The 17212-nt window shown below is 41.7% G+C and overlaps 1 protein-coding gene across 2 annotated transcripts in view; it reads left to right on the top strand.

The window, feature by feature from the left end:
- The first annotated feature begins 11234 nt into the window (after positions 1–11234).
- Positions 11235–17212, top strand: part of LOC112265100 (sodium channel subunit beta-2) — a 29721-nt gene continuing 23743 nt past the window's right edge. For both annotated transcript variants that reach the window (XR_002955725.1, XM_024442141.1), the window contains exon 1: positions 11235–11469. Coding sequence is in view for 1 of the 2 variants with exons in the window: in XM_024442141.1 (XP_024297909.1) it covers positions 11385–11469 (85 nt within the window). In the remaining variant the exon portion in view is untranslated. The remainder of the gene's footprint in view (positions 11470–17212) is intronic.

Here is a 17212-nt window from a genome sequence, read left to right as displayed (position 1 = left end):
CATCCCGTGTTGCAAACCAGCTAGCACCTGTGTCATCGTATATGTGTATTTGTTATGGATCCCCTACTCTTTCAGGATTCCAGCCAAATTAAGGCAGTTATACAATTTTAAAAACAATACATTCATTACATAATTCTCAACACACTAAGTGTGTGCCCTCAGGCCCATTCTTCACTACCACATATCTACAACACAAAATCAATGTGTACGTGTGTGTATAGTACGTATGTTATCGTGTGTGTGTGTGTGCGTGTGTCTGTGCCTATATGTGTGTTACTTCACAGTTCCTGCTGTTCTATAAGGTGTATTTTTGCCTTTGTAAATCGGATTCAACCGCTTGCATCAGTTAGCTGATGTGGAATAGAGTTCCATGTAGTCATGGCTCTATGTAGTACTGTGCGCCTCCCATAGTCTGTTCTGGACTTTGGGACTGTGAAGAGACCTCTGGTGGCATGTCTTCTGGGGTATGGATGGGTGTCTGAGCTGTGTGCCAGTAGTTTAAACAGACATATCTGTACATTCAGCTTGTCAACACTGCTTAAAAAAACAAGTAATGAGGAAGTCAATCTCTCTTCCACTTTGAGCCAGGAGAGATTGACATGCATGTCATTAATGTTAGCTCTCTGTGTACTTTTAAGGGCCAGCCGTGCTGCCCTGTTCTGAGCCAACTGCAATTTTCCAAAGTTCCTCTTTGTGGCACCTTACCACACAACTGAACAGTAGTCCAGGTGCGACAAAACTAGTCCTGTAGGACCTGCCTTATTGATAGTGTTGTTAAGAAGGCAGAGCAACACCTTATTATGGACAGACTTCTCCCCATCGTAACTACTGTCGTATCAACATGTTTTGACTATGACAGTTTACCATCCAGGGTTACTCCAAGCAGTTTAGCCACCTCAACTTGCTCAATTTCCACATTATTCATTACGAGACGTAGTTGAGGTTTAGTGTTTAGTGAATTATTTGTCCCTCTTTCTTTTTCTACTGTGTTATTGACTTGTTTATTGTTTACTCCATGTGTAACTCTGTTGTTGTCTGTTCACACTGCTATGCTTTATCTTGGCCAGGTCGCAGTTGCAAATGAGAACTTGTTCTCAACTAGCCTACCTGTGTTACGGCTTTCTTCCGTCGAAGGAGAGTCCGACCAAAATGCAGCGTGGTTAGTTCGATACATGTTTAATGAATGAATAAACACGACAAACAGAACGTGAAAACCTATACAGCCTATCTGGTGAATACAAACACACTGAGACAGGAACAATCACCCACAAAACACACAGTGAAACCCAGGCTACCTAAATATGGTTCCCAATCAGAGACAACGAGAATCACCTGACTCTGATTGAGAACCGCCTCAGGCAGCCATAGACTATGCTAGACACCCCTACTCAGCCACAATCCCAATGCCTACTAAAACCCCAATACAAAAACACAACACAAAATAAACCCATGTCACACCCTGGCCTGACCAAATAAATATAGAAACACAACATACTAAGACCAGGGCGTGACAACCTGGTTAAATAAAGGTGAAATAAATTAAAAATTAAAAAATAAATTAAAAAATACAATGCTTTAAGTTTTGGAAATATTTCAGACTAACTTATTCCTTGCTACCCATTCCGCTCTTTGTTAAGTCTTGCAGTTATTTCAGTCACTGTAACTAGCTGACGTGTACAGTGTTGAGTCACCCACATACATAGACACACTGGCCTTACTCAAAGCCCGTGGCATGTCGTTAGTAAAGATAGAAAAAAGCATGTGGCCTAAAACAGGGGAATTCCTGCTTCTACCTGGATTATGTTTGAGAGGCTTCCTTTAAAGAACACCCTCTGTGTTCTGTTAGACAAGTAACTCTTCATCCACATTATAGCAGGGAGTATAAAGCCATAATACATACTGTATGTTTTTACAGCAGCAGACTATGATTGATAATGTCAAAGCTGCACCAAAGTCTAACAAGTCAGCCCCTACAATCATTTTATCATACATTTCTCTCAGCCAATCATCAATCATTTCTGTAAGTGCTGTCTGTGCTTGTTAAGTGTCCTTCCCTATATGCGTGCTGAAAATCTGTTGTCAATTTGTTTACTGTGAAATAACATTGTATTTGGTCAAACACTATTTTTTTACAGAAGTTTACTAACATGGAACTCAAACCGGCTGCGCGCGTGTGCCATCGTGCGCTGTAGTGCATACATGTATTTTGTCCCCCTACACCAAACGCGATCACGACACGCAGGTTAAAATATCAAAACAAACTCTGAAGCAATGACATTAATTTGGGGACACGTCAAAAAGAATTAAACATGTATGGCAATTTAGCTAGTTAGCTTGCATTTGCACGCTAATTGGTCCTATTTAGCTAGCTTGCTGTTGCTAGCTAATTTATCCTGGGATATAAACATTGAGTTTTTTTTACCTGAAATATTTTTCATATTTTATTCAACTCGGAAAATACTTTATTTTACCTGAAATGCACGGTCCTCTACTCCGACAATTAATCCACACATAAAACGGCCAACCGAATCGTTCCTAGTCATCTCTACTCCTTCCAGGCTTTTTCATCTTTGAACTTATATGGTGATTGGCGTCTACACTTTCATAGTGTTACCACGACAACCGGCAAAGCATTTAGTCTTTCAATCACCCACGTGGGTATAACCAATGAGGAGATGGCATGTGGGTACCTGCTTCTATAAACCGATGAGGAGATGGGAGAGGCAGGACTTGCAGCGCGATCTGCGTCAGAAATAGGAATGACTTCTATTTTAGCCCTTGGGGCGTGCGAGCAGTGTGGGTGCAATAATTGAATAACATGGATTTCTACATTTATTTTGCGACTCTCGCACACGCGACGTGTCCGGTCTGGTCTGCACGTAAGGGTTGGTAACAGGCTAATTGTTTGGCTATTTGAGCCATTAAAGGGGGCTTTACTATTCTTGGGTAACGGTATGACTTTAGCTTCCCTCCAGGCCTGAGGGCACACGCTTTCTAGTATAGATAAAGTCCCGCCAAAGAACAGGAAACTATAAAGAGATGTGCTTATCACCCAATGCTTCAGAATTCAGACTGTCTCCACTTGCGCTGTGTATGTTGGTTTGACTTGGAGTCCAGCAGATCCTTATGTTATATACCCACCACAATAGAGAGAATTCTGACAAGTAATATGTTTGCTCTTTGAGTTTCCAACACAGTACACATGTGATTTAATACATACACAGTACCAGTCAAAAGTTTGGACACACCTACTCATTCAAGGGTTTTTCTTTATTTGTACTATTTTCTACATTGTATAATAACAGTGAAGACATCAAAACTATGAAATGGCACATATGGAATCATGTAGTAAAGCCAAAAAGTGTTAAACACATCCAAATATATTTTAGATTTGGAGATTCCCTGTGCCTTGATGACAGCGTCTTTCGTAACAGCACGTGTGGGTGTACCAGAGGAATGACAATGACACATCTCAGACACTTTATTGAGGGGTGTGTTTTTCCTTTTCTCCAAAATGAAAGAGCTCTGTTGACCACGGACAGATGTGCCAAACCCCCCCCACCCCCTTCCAATCCACACACACACATACGCACTGTTTAGTGAAGGGGAACCACCAGTATGTTGCTGTAACTTGTAGCTGTAAGCATTTCCACAGTGACAAAGTGAAGAGGCACATTGACCATAGAGACCAGGCCTTTCATCGTCATGAGCCAAACCAGATAAATCAACATGTGATGCATCGCAGAGTCAAGAATAGGTAAGATAATGGTCATGTTCAAATGTAAGTAAGGAACATTGTTGAAACTGTTGGTCACCCAAGAACATGGAAATATAATGGTTTGCACATTGGCAACATGGCTGTTCTATCTGTGAAGGAGACATATTTCTATGGCTGGCAGACTGGTGCAATTGACATGTTGAATCACACACAATATCCCATAATGACAAAGAAAAACACAGGTTTGTAAATATTTTTTCGCTAATTGATAAAACATACAAAAATGGAAATATCACATTTACATAAGTATTTAGACCCTTTAAACGGTACTTTGTTTTAGCACCTTTGGCGGTGATTACAGCCTCGAGTCCTCTTGGGTATGACGCTCCATGCTTGGCGCACCTGTATTCTTCTCTGCAGATCCTCTCAAAATCTGCCAGGTTGGATGGGGAGTGTTGCTCCACAGCTGTATATTCAGAGATGTTCGATCGGGTTCAAGTCCGGGCTCTGGCTGGGCCACTCAAGGACATACAGAGACTTGTCCCGAACCACTCCTGCGTTGTCTTGACTGTTTGCTTAGGGTTGATGTCCTGCTGGAAGGTAAAACCTTCACCCCAGTCTGAGGTCCTGAGCACTCTGGAGCAGGTTTTCATCAAGGATCTCTGTACTTTGCTCTGTTCATCTTTGCCTCGATCCTGACTAGTCTCCCAGTCCCTGCCGCTGAAAAATATCCCTACAGCATGATGGTTCCACCACCATTCTTCACCGTAGGGATGGTGCTAGGTTTCCTCCAGAAATTACGCTTGGCATTCAGGCCAAAGAGTTCAATCTTGGTTTCATCAGACCAGAGAATGTTCTGAGAGTCTTTAGGTGCCTTTTGTTAAACTCCAAGCTTGCTGTCATGTGCCTTTTACTGAAGAGTGGCTTCCGTCTGGCCACTCTACCATAATGGCCTGATTGAAGCTGCAGAAATGGCTTGGTTTTTGCTCTGACATGCTCTGTCAACTGTGGAACCTTGTATAGACCAGTATGTGCCTTTTCAAATCATGTCCAATCAATTGAATTTACCACAGGTGGACTCCAATCAAGTTGTAGAGACATCTCAAGGATAACGAATGGAAACAGGATGCACCTGAGCCTTATTTCGAGTCAGGTAGCAAAGGGACTGAATACTGTACTTATGTAAATAAGGTATTTTTATTTTTTATTTTTCTAAATGTGCAAACATTTCTAAAAACCTGTTTTTGCTTTGTCATTATGGGGTATTGTGTGTAGATTGCTGAGGATTTGTTATTTATTTAATCAATTTTAGAATAAGGCTGTAACGTAACAAAATGTGGAAAAAGTCAAGGGGTCTGAATACTTCCCGAAGGCACTGTATGTTTGCAATTATATGCTATTTGCATTCTACTGCGGTACAAGTCTAAATGAAGAGTGTATTTTTAAAATGCTATACCCATAACTTTTTCACATTTGTGTTTTTTCATCAGAAATGATTGCCTATGTTTACATGTTTTAATACTGTTCTCAGTTTTTTTTATAAAAAATGTTTTGTGTGTGTGTGTGTGTGTGTGTGTGTGTGTGTGTGTGTGTGTGTGTGTGTGTGTGTGTGTGTGTGTGTGTGTGTGTGTGTGTGTGTGTGTGCTTGTGTGTGTGTGTGTGTGTGTGTGTGTGTGTGTGTGTGTGTGTGTGTGTGTGTGTGTGTGTGTGTAAAATGCCATATGTCCATTGTTTTGCTGGAATGCAAGGTTCGATTCCTATATATTTTACTGTGATATGTGGTTGTCTCACCTAGCTATCTTACTAAGATGAATGCACTAACTGTAAGATGCTCTGAATAAGATCGTCTGCTAAATTGTCAAATCTAAATGGTTTACATACAGATGGCATCTGCATTGATTATCTTTAATAACACTTTTTAAATATTGATGTCTCAAATGTATCATTTGTACTATTCTTTATTAAAAATGTAGTTGTTTGTTATATTCGGACTGGTCTCTGAGAGTGAGGCGGGTATATAGCATTTTGCTAATAAAACCATGATTATTTGTCTCTCTGAAATGAAACCAGTGACAGACTTGAAACAAATACATGTCTGTCATTGAACAACCACATGCCATGATTAGATAATGACAAAATGCACAAGAAAAGGGCTTAATGGATAAAACCATCACCATATCATATACCACTACCAAGACCGAATTGTCACCGTTGAACCAAGAGTGTTTCTGGTTCGGAAACATCTCTGAAGGTGACTTCTCGCTCCTGCTGCTGTCGGTGACAGTCCAACGTAGTGGCACCTACCTGTGTCTCCTATGTCCTCCACCTGGCAATCCAGACATCCATGAGAGTCACACACAGCTCAGAGTGGTGAAGAGATCAGGTATATACTTTATTTTATGAAGATAACAGTTTGACTAAGCATTAAATACAAATATATGTAAAAAACAAATAATAATAATCAACGTGTATACACGGGTAAAGGAGTTGTGCTATTCAAGTCAGATTGACAGATTATCTTTCGCCTTTACACCTTGATTTCCCAGGGCAGCACAGGAGTTTCCCAGGAGATTCCCATTAACCTGATGTAACCCATCCGGAGACAGACTGTACCTGCTCGCTCTAACACAACACAGGACACAAACTGCTATGTCACACTCCAGAGGCTCAGGGCCCCGCCCCCTCCCACACCATCTAGAGGAGAGGGCATCCACGTTACCATGGTGAGCACACTGTGTACAGAACAGAGGCTTTAATTCCTCTATTTTGAGATGATCATACAGCCATGTCTTACACTCAATACAGTCCTTGATAATACACAGGTTTTTTGTTTGGCCACTTGACTGAATGAATGTGTGTGTGTGTGTGTGTGTGTGTGTGTGTGTGTGTGTGTGTGTGTGTGTGCCTGTGTGCCTGTGTGTGCGTGAGCTCATGTGCATATATGCATGTTTGTGATGTATCAGAGTAATCTCCTACGTATCTCTCTCCTCCCTGCATCTAGCACGGCACTCCCGCTGGGCCTCCAGGTGTTCCTTCCCAGCCCAAGACTCACCCCAGCAGAAAGACTCTCCCAGATGAGATAATAACAGTGGTGTTTTTTGTCCTTTAAACAATGCAAGTATTTCCACTGGGATAGAGTCAAGAACCTACCCAACCCTCCCTAAAGACTCAGACACAGGGAACTGCTGTGTTGAGGCTAATAGCTTGGCTTTTTCAAATGGAGAGAATGACCAAATCTCCCTTTGTTCCGAAGAACCACTGTGTTTGAGTCATTTCAGAAGGGGTGAAAGTCTGTTATTTTGGAAGAGAATCCAGAACCACTTATATCCACATTCATCTCTGACACTATAATCAGAGTGGTAATTGATTAAGATTCCTATAATTTAGCAATATAAATATAATGTATTAGTATTACGTAGAAGATCCGTCCCTCTTGCAATTGGTCCCCTGGGTGCCGAGGAGTCCTCTCAGCTCTTAAGTGTAACCCTAACAGAGATGGACAGTTATTATGTTTGACAGGTAGGGTTTTTTAAAAACAGGAAGTGGGTAGAGGGATTATCTTGCACATGGTTTCATCCACCAGCTGGCTCTCTCTGCAGCAATTATCCTGTGGACATTCCACAGGATATGTACAGAACATTAACAGACCATGCACAGGACAATCCATTACATGTGGCCTTTAGGTACTTTGGCAAGGATGTGATTTGTTTTTGTTGTTGTTGTCTTGGTGTGAAGTATTTTAGTTGAAAATAAATAAACAATTATTTTGCTAAAACTGGCTAAAACTGTTCTTCAAAATGGTCTTGCCTGTCTTGCACATGACAGTTAGAGAAATAGGTAGATACTTCTGTTGAGATGCTAGATTGCTTTTGTTTGATTATTCAACAAGCATACTAGCTCTGTTATTGGTAAGCTGATTTGCTTTTTTATCTGATTGGGGAGCAACATTTTGATGTAGCCTTTAGAAATAGGTCATGTCCCGTCTGGAATGACTTGACCGTTACACAATGTGTCCTTATCCCTTAATCCCAGAGTGCTCCTCTCTCAGAGGTGTGGCTGAATGCTTGTTGCTCAACATTATTGGGCAGCTCAGTTTCAATACAGATCAATGTCATCGATGACCATCGACAGCAGACTTTAAAAAGACAACTTTGGAATGTATATCATCACACCGTGATAACTTATACAAAAAATGTATTATATTGCTTAATCTTCCCATCAATCTCCTCCACTGTTTATCTAATGCCCTACCGTTCCCTCTCTTGTTTTGTCTCTCTATCTCTCTGCCCTTTTCCAGTGTGATGTGTGAACATCCTTGTCTATTTATTTGTTTCTGCTCTAAAGCCTCTCGACTCATCCCCTGAATCCCCCAGAATGATTGCGTTCTCATCTATGTGAAGGTTTATGCCAAATGACACTGCCTGCTGTCAAATGGTGCCTTCTCCCAGAGGTCACACACAAACACCACACACACACACACACACACACACACACACACACACACACACACACACACACACACATAAACACACACACACAGCAATCTGTTGGAAAGGCCAAACTAGAGCCGTGGAGTCCTTTACACTCATGATCTCCACTGGAGTTGCATACCCGAGTACCCTGTGGGTTCTGCTGCTGTTCTACAAAGAAGGCTATTGTTGTACTTGGTAAGATTATATCCAGTCTCACAATATTTCCATGAGGAATTGCTCAACCCTTTTTTTATATTTGTCACACTTTATTTATTTCATCCTCTTATCTTTAGCATTTCCCACTATGTTCCTCTGCGTTAGCTATTCGTGTGTAGCTCCATTGTGCTTGACTGACCAGCGAGGGCTTTGATACCGAAATCTCTCTTTTGTCGGTATTGATCTTTTCATCCCCATCCGTTCATCTGGAGCTCACAGTACATCCCACTCTTTCCCTGTTATCTATCTCTTCCCCCCATCCCCCCCATCACCCCACCCCTTAACATCCATATTAGAGCCCCCTTCCTCCCTTGTTTTCTTCCTAGGTACCTCTTTATTCCTGCACTTGCTATTGATGAACAGAAAGGGAGGGGTCGGGTCTTGCTGCGAGCAGGTTGAATTTTTTGTTTGTTTGGCTACCACGACTGCTTCGTTCTTCGTATTCTCTTTTCACAGACTTCCCAAACTCCTCCTCCCCGGAAACTGAGAGACGGTGCTCATTAAACATCTTCATCCTTTGTCTTTGGATTTCTCTGTTAAGTCTATGACCCTTTGCAGAGATATCACTTTTAAAATGTTCAGAATTACATTACCTTCAAGATCATCTATCATTTATCATCTATCATCTATCATATCAGCTTTTCTGATACCTTTTATAATCCCATTCAGTTCAGTCTAAAAGGTCAGGAGGCCTGTTGTCCACAGGCTATGTTAGAAGATGGCCAATATCCATTCAAATTGTGTTCTACCACTCTTGAAAGTGCATTCTACCACTGGACACTGAACTTCCAACAATGCCTTTTAAAAGGGAATTTCCCCAACGTTCGTGGAGATGGTAAACGCTGTGAATGTCAGCTCAAGTGTCAATTACCACCCGTGCGTCAATCTAATTAAAACTAAACAAAAACAAAAATATCCATAAAATGTGTCTGTTGAAGATAGACGTAGCAGTTTTATGCATGGGCTGCGTCTCAATCCGCCACGTCCACCTACTTTGACCTTCCGCATCTGCTGCGTAAAGTGGCAGAGCTACAGCGCCGTTTGTCAGACCTGGAGACATCCCAAAAAAATCGGTCTCATGACTAATACCACCCGATGGAAAGATGGGACTATCATTCATGAACACGGTGGTGTTCTCTATTTTGCTCCATGACCCCCACAAGTGTCACGGGACTTGTCTGAAGGTGACCTATACCTCCATGGAAGTATGGAGGTAGTTCTGTGCCAAAAAAAAAAGTGTTAAATATGTGTCCAAACATTTTTCCTGAGCTTATATCTCCTAGATATAGGACAAACACCTCAAAACCTTATACCTTATGATAAAAAATGTTTTTTTATAACTATGTCATTCAATGCGTTTCTATGGGCTATAGTAGTAAACGTCAAAGGGCTTTGACTTTCAGAGATTGAAAGGCACCTCAGACATCACCTAAACAAGAGCAATGCATTTGTCGGTCAACGCACTACAAATTCAATCCCAGACCGTTTCTGTCGGTGTTATAGGTTATTGTTTATGTGTACGGCAGTCCAACTGCTCAGTAATTAATCAGGACATCAATTATTGACAACTAACATCCTTTACTCATGAAAATGCCCAGGGTATTTCGTTAAGTGGAAACTCTATAAACAAATACACACACACACACACACACACACACACACACACACAAAGCAGGGCCGTAACTTTGATTTAAAATAAGGGGGGAACAACATTCGACTTGCCATTCAAAGCTCAATTTGTGCCCGACTGTCCTGCACCCTCATTTGAGACACACTTGTCAAAAACAGTGCAAATATACAATTCAGAATTCTATTTCCATGACCGCAATCAAACAATGTTTTTTATTCATTCGTCTCAGGATGATGTCATGAAAATATTCCTGTCCTTTACTCAATGGGAGATTCCCATCTCCCTCACTAGCTCACAGATCACTGCACCTGTTCATAGTCCATCTGTATACAGCCCATCTATCTACCTCATTCCCATACTGTATTCATTTACTTTTCTCCTTTTGCACCACAGTATCTCTACTTGCACATCCATCTTTTGCACATCTACCATTCCAGTGTTTAATTGCCATATTGTAATTACTTCGCCACCATGTCCTATTTTTTGCCTTAACTCCCTTATTTGACCTTATTTGCACTCATTGTATATAGACTTTGATTTCTTACAGACAGACAGACAGACAGACAAACAGTGTTTTTCAAACCTCTGGGCCCCCAGACATTTCACAATTATGCTGACCTGATTGACCTATTTAAGTGCTTGATGATTAGTTGACAAGTTGAATCAGGTGTGTTAATAACTGTGGAATAGGTCAAATACATGGAACGGTTTTACGTCCCCCAAGGAAAGGTTGGAAAATCCCTGATCTAGGACACACAGAGATAATTAGAGATCAATATAATTGATTCCGTTAGCTAGCCTACAGCCTATTTATATTCCATATTTAGATTTATCACCTATACTGACAGCACAATACACGCACATAGTCTACTGCGTGGGAAAATGATAGTCAACACATGTGATGTGATTCTATTTTGAGCCTGATCAAACAAACAACAAAATACACTATTATATGATTAAATCTCATTTGTTTATCTAAGGGCATCCGTGAATTATGAAATTCAAGTGCTTTTCAATGATTGTTAAGTTGAAACTGCAGATTGTTGCGAGTAAATGTAATTTAATAATTGTACATTAAAATATAAGATATGAAAAGGGTAAATGGAGGGATAGAGAGGGAGGGAGCTAAGAGTGGAGGCTTTTATTCCATTTCCAACCTCCCCGCCTTCTTTGGAGAGACACCCACAACCATATAATCAACTATTTCTACAGCTACAGTCACTGCCAGCCATATCATAGCACTGAAAAAATAACACATATTTTAAGCTTTTTTTTAAAGTACAACAGAAGATTTGACCATATTTGTATTTTAATCATATAGCGTGACGTTTTACTACAAGGAGATACAATGCATTTTACATTACAAAAGCGAAATAAGACGTGGATGCCAGCTATCAACTTGAGCATCGTGGGATTGGTGGTTTATATTATGGGTAAGTAGGCTATAACGGAAACGTCTCATGTAACAGCGGATCGTAATTTTGAAAGATGAGTGACAGAGACGCGAGACGACAGAGATTTTACTATCTTGGATCAAATGTGCACCGTTTCCTCGCGCGTTGTGTAAGTGTGTGTGTGTGTGTGTGTGTGTGTGTGTGTGTGTGTGTGTGTGTGCGTGTGTGCGTGTTTGTAAATGAGCAAAATTAAGATATTCCTGAAACGCTGTATGATTATTGTAGGCTGCCTAGTTAATAGACTGGTGGCCCACGAAAATCGCCGCTTGCCATCACTGTAAATGGCCAACTTCATCACCTCTAAGCCTAACACGTTAGGCTATGTCAACAGACTCAGTCAAGGATCCAAAACAGTTGGCTAAACGATGTGCGGTTGTTTTAAATCCAGAGATAAAGTGCAGTGAATCACAAAAAGCATAATTCCAGCGTCCCAACGCCTGATCTAAACTGAAACAACGTGGGGATTTATTATTGGCCCGCTCTCTACCTATAGCTTATTCAGAATGTGGAACAGTCGTTTAAGTATCAGGGCTCAGGCAGGTCCAGTGATGCTCTCTCTACTGATGCAGGTGCGGAGTGGAGTGGATGGACGCTGACGCACGGACACCGCGTATCTCCATCATCTCTGCACTAGAGACGCATCGCTAGCAACATCGCCTTGCGTACAGGCTATTTGTAAACAGGCCTTGAATCTGAAATAAATCCTCGTTTCTCCTCAATTACAAATAAAGAAATCGGCATAGTGTTTGCTTTCTCACAATAGCGGGTCGAAGCGTGACTGGCAGCTTGCTTTGCCTGGCTATGACGAAGCCAAACTATACTGAGTTTAGCGCGTCAGGGTGGATACACTTATCAATTCACATTTCCTCACTAGTGTAGGTTATATTTCCCGTTTATTCACATAGCCAACACTTTATTATTCGTATCCCAAAGAACAGTCAGATAAAGATGGATAGTGAGAGCGCTGTTTTGTGCTAAGCAAAGGCCTGCTTGGCAACAGGCTACTGGTGCGTAATGACAGCTCATGAGATGAATTTCCCGATCTGTGATTTTGATGCCATGACACCATTAAGCCTATACAGTAGCTTAAACCTGTATTTTCCACATATGTCTCTTCATATCTGTGTTATCGTAATGTCGTAGGATATTACAATAAAAGGTAGGTTAAAAATGTAGAAAATATATATTGGAAAAAATATAATTGCCATGCAGTGTCTATAGTCTATCACTTTCAAACTGCTGTGATGACGCCTAGTTCACACTGTCTGGTCACCGTGCAGTCTGCAGCAGAAGAGATGACTAATACCACACCAGCCTCTGAAACCTTCACCATTTTAGAACAATCATGTATTGTCATGATGCTGCACCTCCTAGACGTTTACACTAGGGGGAGACAGTGCCACGCAGACGGTCTACTTTTTAGACAAGCAGCGATGATGTCTAATGGGCAATGCTGACAAGCTCACATACATCCTCTCATACTATTTCAAGGAGCAGTTGGTAATAGTAGACGTTTAGGAGCTCACAAATGCTATTTAACATCAGTATGGATGATATAGAGGACTAGTATTGATATAGAGGACTAGGCTACACTCGATGACCACCGGGTGCTGACGAACAACCACCAGTATTTGTGATTTGGTATCGGGACCTTTGAGTATACTTTTTTTATCCACAAGGGGGCAGGCTAATCCACATCCAATGCCACTGTATAGCCCGCACTGCAGTCTGTAGACTACTGTGGCTATGCAGCAGTTAAACTCAGAGCTGGCAGCATTGATTTCATGGGATAGATCATCAATTCCCATTCTCTGGATGGTGTAACCAGGCTGCTCCTTTTGAATGTGAGGAAGTAGAGAGGAGGAGTAGCTGCTTCCTCATGGAAGGGACACTGTAGGGTACATGTTTAGATTGAGCTGTGAGGTAGAGGCTACTGTGTGTAGTCTGTAGTCCCATAGCCTGCATAATGACCTTGCCTGTCAGCAGGTTTACCGAATCATGTGCCCTGTGTCATATCAAAGGCACATATCTCAGTCATCAGACAGAGATCCAGTATATTTGACCAGTCTTGAACACTGTTACCTCCATATAGCCAAACGTAATAACATTATGACCACCCATATTAAGGTCCCTCAGTAAGGTATTATACTACATTATCCTTCCCCTATAGAACCCACTAGTCATTAAGTATGCTGAGCCACTGCCCACAGCAAAACAAACACACACTCACACTCACACTGAACACACACAGGACCATGGACATTGGCAATCACCTTTATTCAAGGCTATGGATCATTGGCTGAATGGGCCCAGAGGTTACAGGCGGTCAAGGTCTATGAGAAGGCCTGTCCATCAACCACCTGGGTCAGCCTATCCATCAGCCAGTCAACACCTGCCCCGTCAGCAGGCAACCCAGGTATGAACTGTCGTGGGCTGCAATCACCCACCTACAGGATGAGAAATGGAATCGACATGGGGGTGAGATGACATCTATGCCACTGGTAGAGAAGGAGACAACAGCTTCTGGCCCAAACCAGAGCCATGTGTCTAGAGACTTGTGCCATTGAGTTTTCTGCATTATGATTCATCCACATGACACTTAAAAATGATACGTCAGCCATGTTAGACCTAACGCCCCATTACTTTACATAGTCAAATATTGAAATAAGACTACAGTTGAAGTCAGAATTTTACAGACACCTTAGCCAAATACATTTAAACTCATTTATATTTGAATTATTTATTTCGACCAAGCTTTAAATTCCTGACTGATGTCTTGAGGTGTTGCTTCAATATATCCACAACATTTTCCTTTATCATGATGTCATCTATTTTGTGAAGTGCACAAGACCCTCCTGCAGAAAAGCACTCTTACAACATGATGCTGCCACCCCCGTACTTCACGGTTGGGATGGTGTTCTTCTGCTTGCAAGCCTCCCCCTTTTTCCTCCAAACATAACGATGGTCATTATGGCCAAACAATTATATTTTTGTTTCATCAGACCAGAGGACATAGTAGTCTGGCTTTTTTATGGCGGTTTTGGAGCAGTGGAGCATTTCAGGTTATGTTGATATAGGACTCATTTTACTGTGGATATAGATACTTTTGTACCTGTTTCCTCCAGCATTTTCACATGGTCCTTTGCTGTTCTGGGATTGATTTGCACTTTTTGCATCAAAGTGCGTTCATCTCTAGGAGACAGAATGCATCTCCTTCCTGGGCGGTTTGACGGCTGCGTTGTCCCATGGTGTTTATACTTGTGTACTATTGTTTGTACAGATGAACATGGTACCTTCAGGCGTTTGGAAATTGCTCCCAAGGATGAACCAGACTTGTGGAGGTCTACAATTTTTTTCTGAGGTCTTGACTGATTTCTTTTGATTTTCCCACAATGTCATGCAAAGAGGCACTGAGTTTGAAGGTAAGCATTGAAATACATCCACATGTATACCTCCAATTGACTCCTATGATGTAAATTAGCCTATCAGAAGCTTCTAAAGCCATGAGATAATTTTCTGGAATTTTCCAAGCTGTTTAAAGGCACAGTCAACTTAGTGTATGTAAACTTCTGACCCACTGCAATTGTGATACAGTGAATAATAAGTTAAATAATCTGTCTGTAAACAATTGTTGGAAAAATGACTTGTGTCACGCACAAAGTAGATGTCCTAACCGACTTACCAAAACTACAGTTTGTTAACAAGAAGTGGTTGAAAAATTAGTTTTAATAACTCCATCCCAAGTGTATGTAAACTTCCAACTGTATGTAACTGAATGTGTAGAATTAGAACAATTATTCCAAATTCTAAAAGTTGGCCCAACTCTCAAAATACATGTCTCTGGTCCAAACTAGTCTTGAACCAGATGAAAGGGTACCAAGCCACAAACACAGTCTCAGTGGATTGCTGTTGTTTGTTAGTTAGTGAGCTTTCCCAATACTGATCTACCACCTTAAAGTCCTTTGCACACAATTATACTCGTACAAGCACACACAGGCACGCACAAATGCACACATACTTATTGAACCATTAAGTCTGGTCTTTGTATACACACTGCACAAACATTCTGCTGACAATGTCCTGTTGGCTAAGAAACCACAGGAAACTACAACCCCACTCTCCCCAGAAAACACTCCGAGATTAGTAAAGGAGGTATGGTAGAAACTCAATAAAAGCATCCAGTTTCTTCCATGCTATTAGTGTTTTGGCTGAGTCTGAAATGATATGTGTAGTACTGTATCTACACTCTTAGAAAAAAATGTGCTATCTAGAACCTAAAAGAGTTATTCGGCTGTCCACATAGGAGAACCCTTTTAATAACCTTTTTGGTTCTAGGTAGAACCATTTTGGTTCCAGGTAGAACCTTTTTTTACATTCTACTCCATAGCAACTGGACATTAAGAACTGTAATATCTTATGTGTCACCGAGTCGTGGCTGAACGACGACACAGATAATATAAAGCTGGCGGGATTGTCCATGCACTGGCAGAACAGAGATGCTACGTCTGGTAAGATGAGGGGTGGGGGTGTGTGTCTTTTTGTCAAAAACAGCTGGATCGCGATGTCTAATATTAAAGAAGTATCTAGGTATTGCTCGCCTGAGGTAGAGTACCTTATGATAAGCTGTAGACCACACATTTACCAAGAGAGATCTCATCTATATTATTCCAAGCCGTCTATTTACCACCACAGACCGATGCTGGCACTAAGACCGCACTCAACCAACTCTATAGGGCCATAAGCAAACAACAAAATGCTCACCCAGAATCGGTGCTCCTAGTGGCCGGGGACTTTAATGCTCGTAAACTTAAATCAGTTTTACCACGTTTTTACCAGTATGTCACATGTGCAACCAGAGGGAAAAAACTCTACACCACCGTTACTCCACATACAGAGATGCATACAAATCTCTCTTACCCTCCATTTGGCATATCTGACCATAATTCTATTCTCCTAATTCCTGTTTACAATCAAAAAACTAAAGCAGGAAGAACCAGCGACTTGCTCAATACAGAAGTGGTCAGATGACACGGATGCTGCTCTACAGGACTGTTTTGCTAGCACTGACTGGAATATTTTCCGGGATGAATCCAATGGCATTGAGGAGTATACCACCTCAGTCATCGGCTTCATCAATAAGTGCATTGACGACGTCGTCCCCACAGTGACCGTACGTACATATCCCAACCAGAAGCCATAGATTACAGGCAACATCCTCATCGAGCTAAAGGCTAGAGCTGCTGCATTCAAGGAGCGGGACACTAATCCGGATGCTTATAAGAAATCCCGCTATGCGCTCAGATGAACCATCAAACAAGCAAAGCGTCAATACAGGATTAAGATTGAATCTTACTACACCGGCTCTGAAGCTCGTGGAGGGACGTGGAGGGCTTGAAAACTATTACGGACTACAAAGGGAAACCCAGACGCGAGCTGCCCAGTGACGCGAGCCTACCAGATGAGCTAAATGCCTTTTATGCTCGCTTCGAGGCAAGCAACACTGAAGCATGCACGAGAGCACCAGCTGTTCTGGATGACACTGTGACAACGCTCTCGGGAAGCCGATGTGAGCAAGACCTTTGAGCAAGACCTTTAAACAGGTCAACATTCACAAAGCCGCTGGGCCAGATGGATTAATGGGACATGTACTCAAAGCATGCGCAGACCAACTGGCAAGTGTCTTCACTGCCATTTTTAACCTCTCACTGACTGAGTCTGTAAT

Source organism: Oncorhynchus tshawytscha, linkage group LG13 (genome assembly GCF_018296145.1).
Source record: "Oncorhynchus tshawytscha isolate Ot180627B linkage group LG13, Otsh_v2.0, whole genome shotgun sequence".
In the NCBI taxonomy this organism is placed as follows: Eukaryota; Metazoa; Chordata; class Actinopteri; order Salmoniformes; family Salmonidae; genus Oncorhynchus; species Oncorhynchus tshawytscha.
This window is presented reverse-complemented; position numbering and strand designations above follow the sequence as displayed.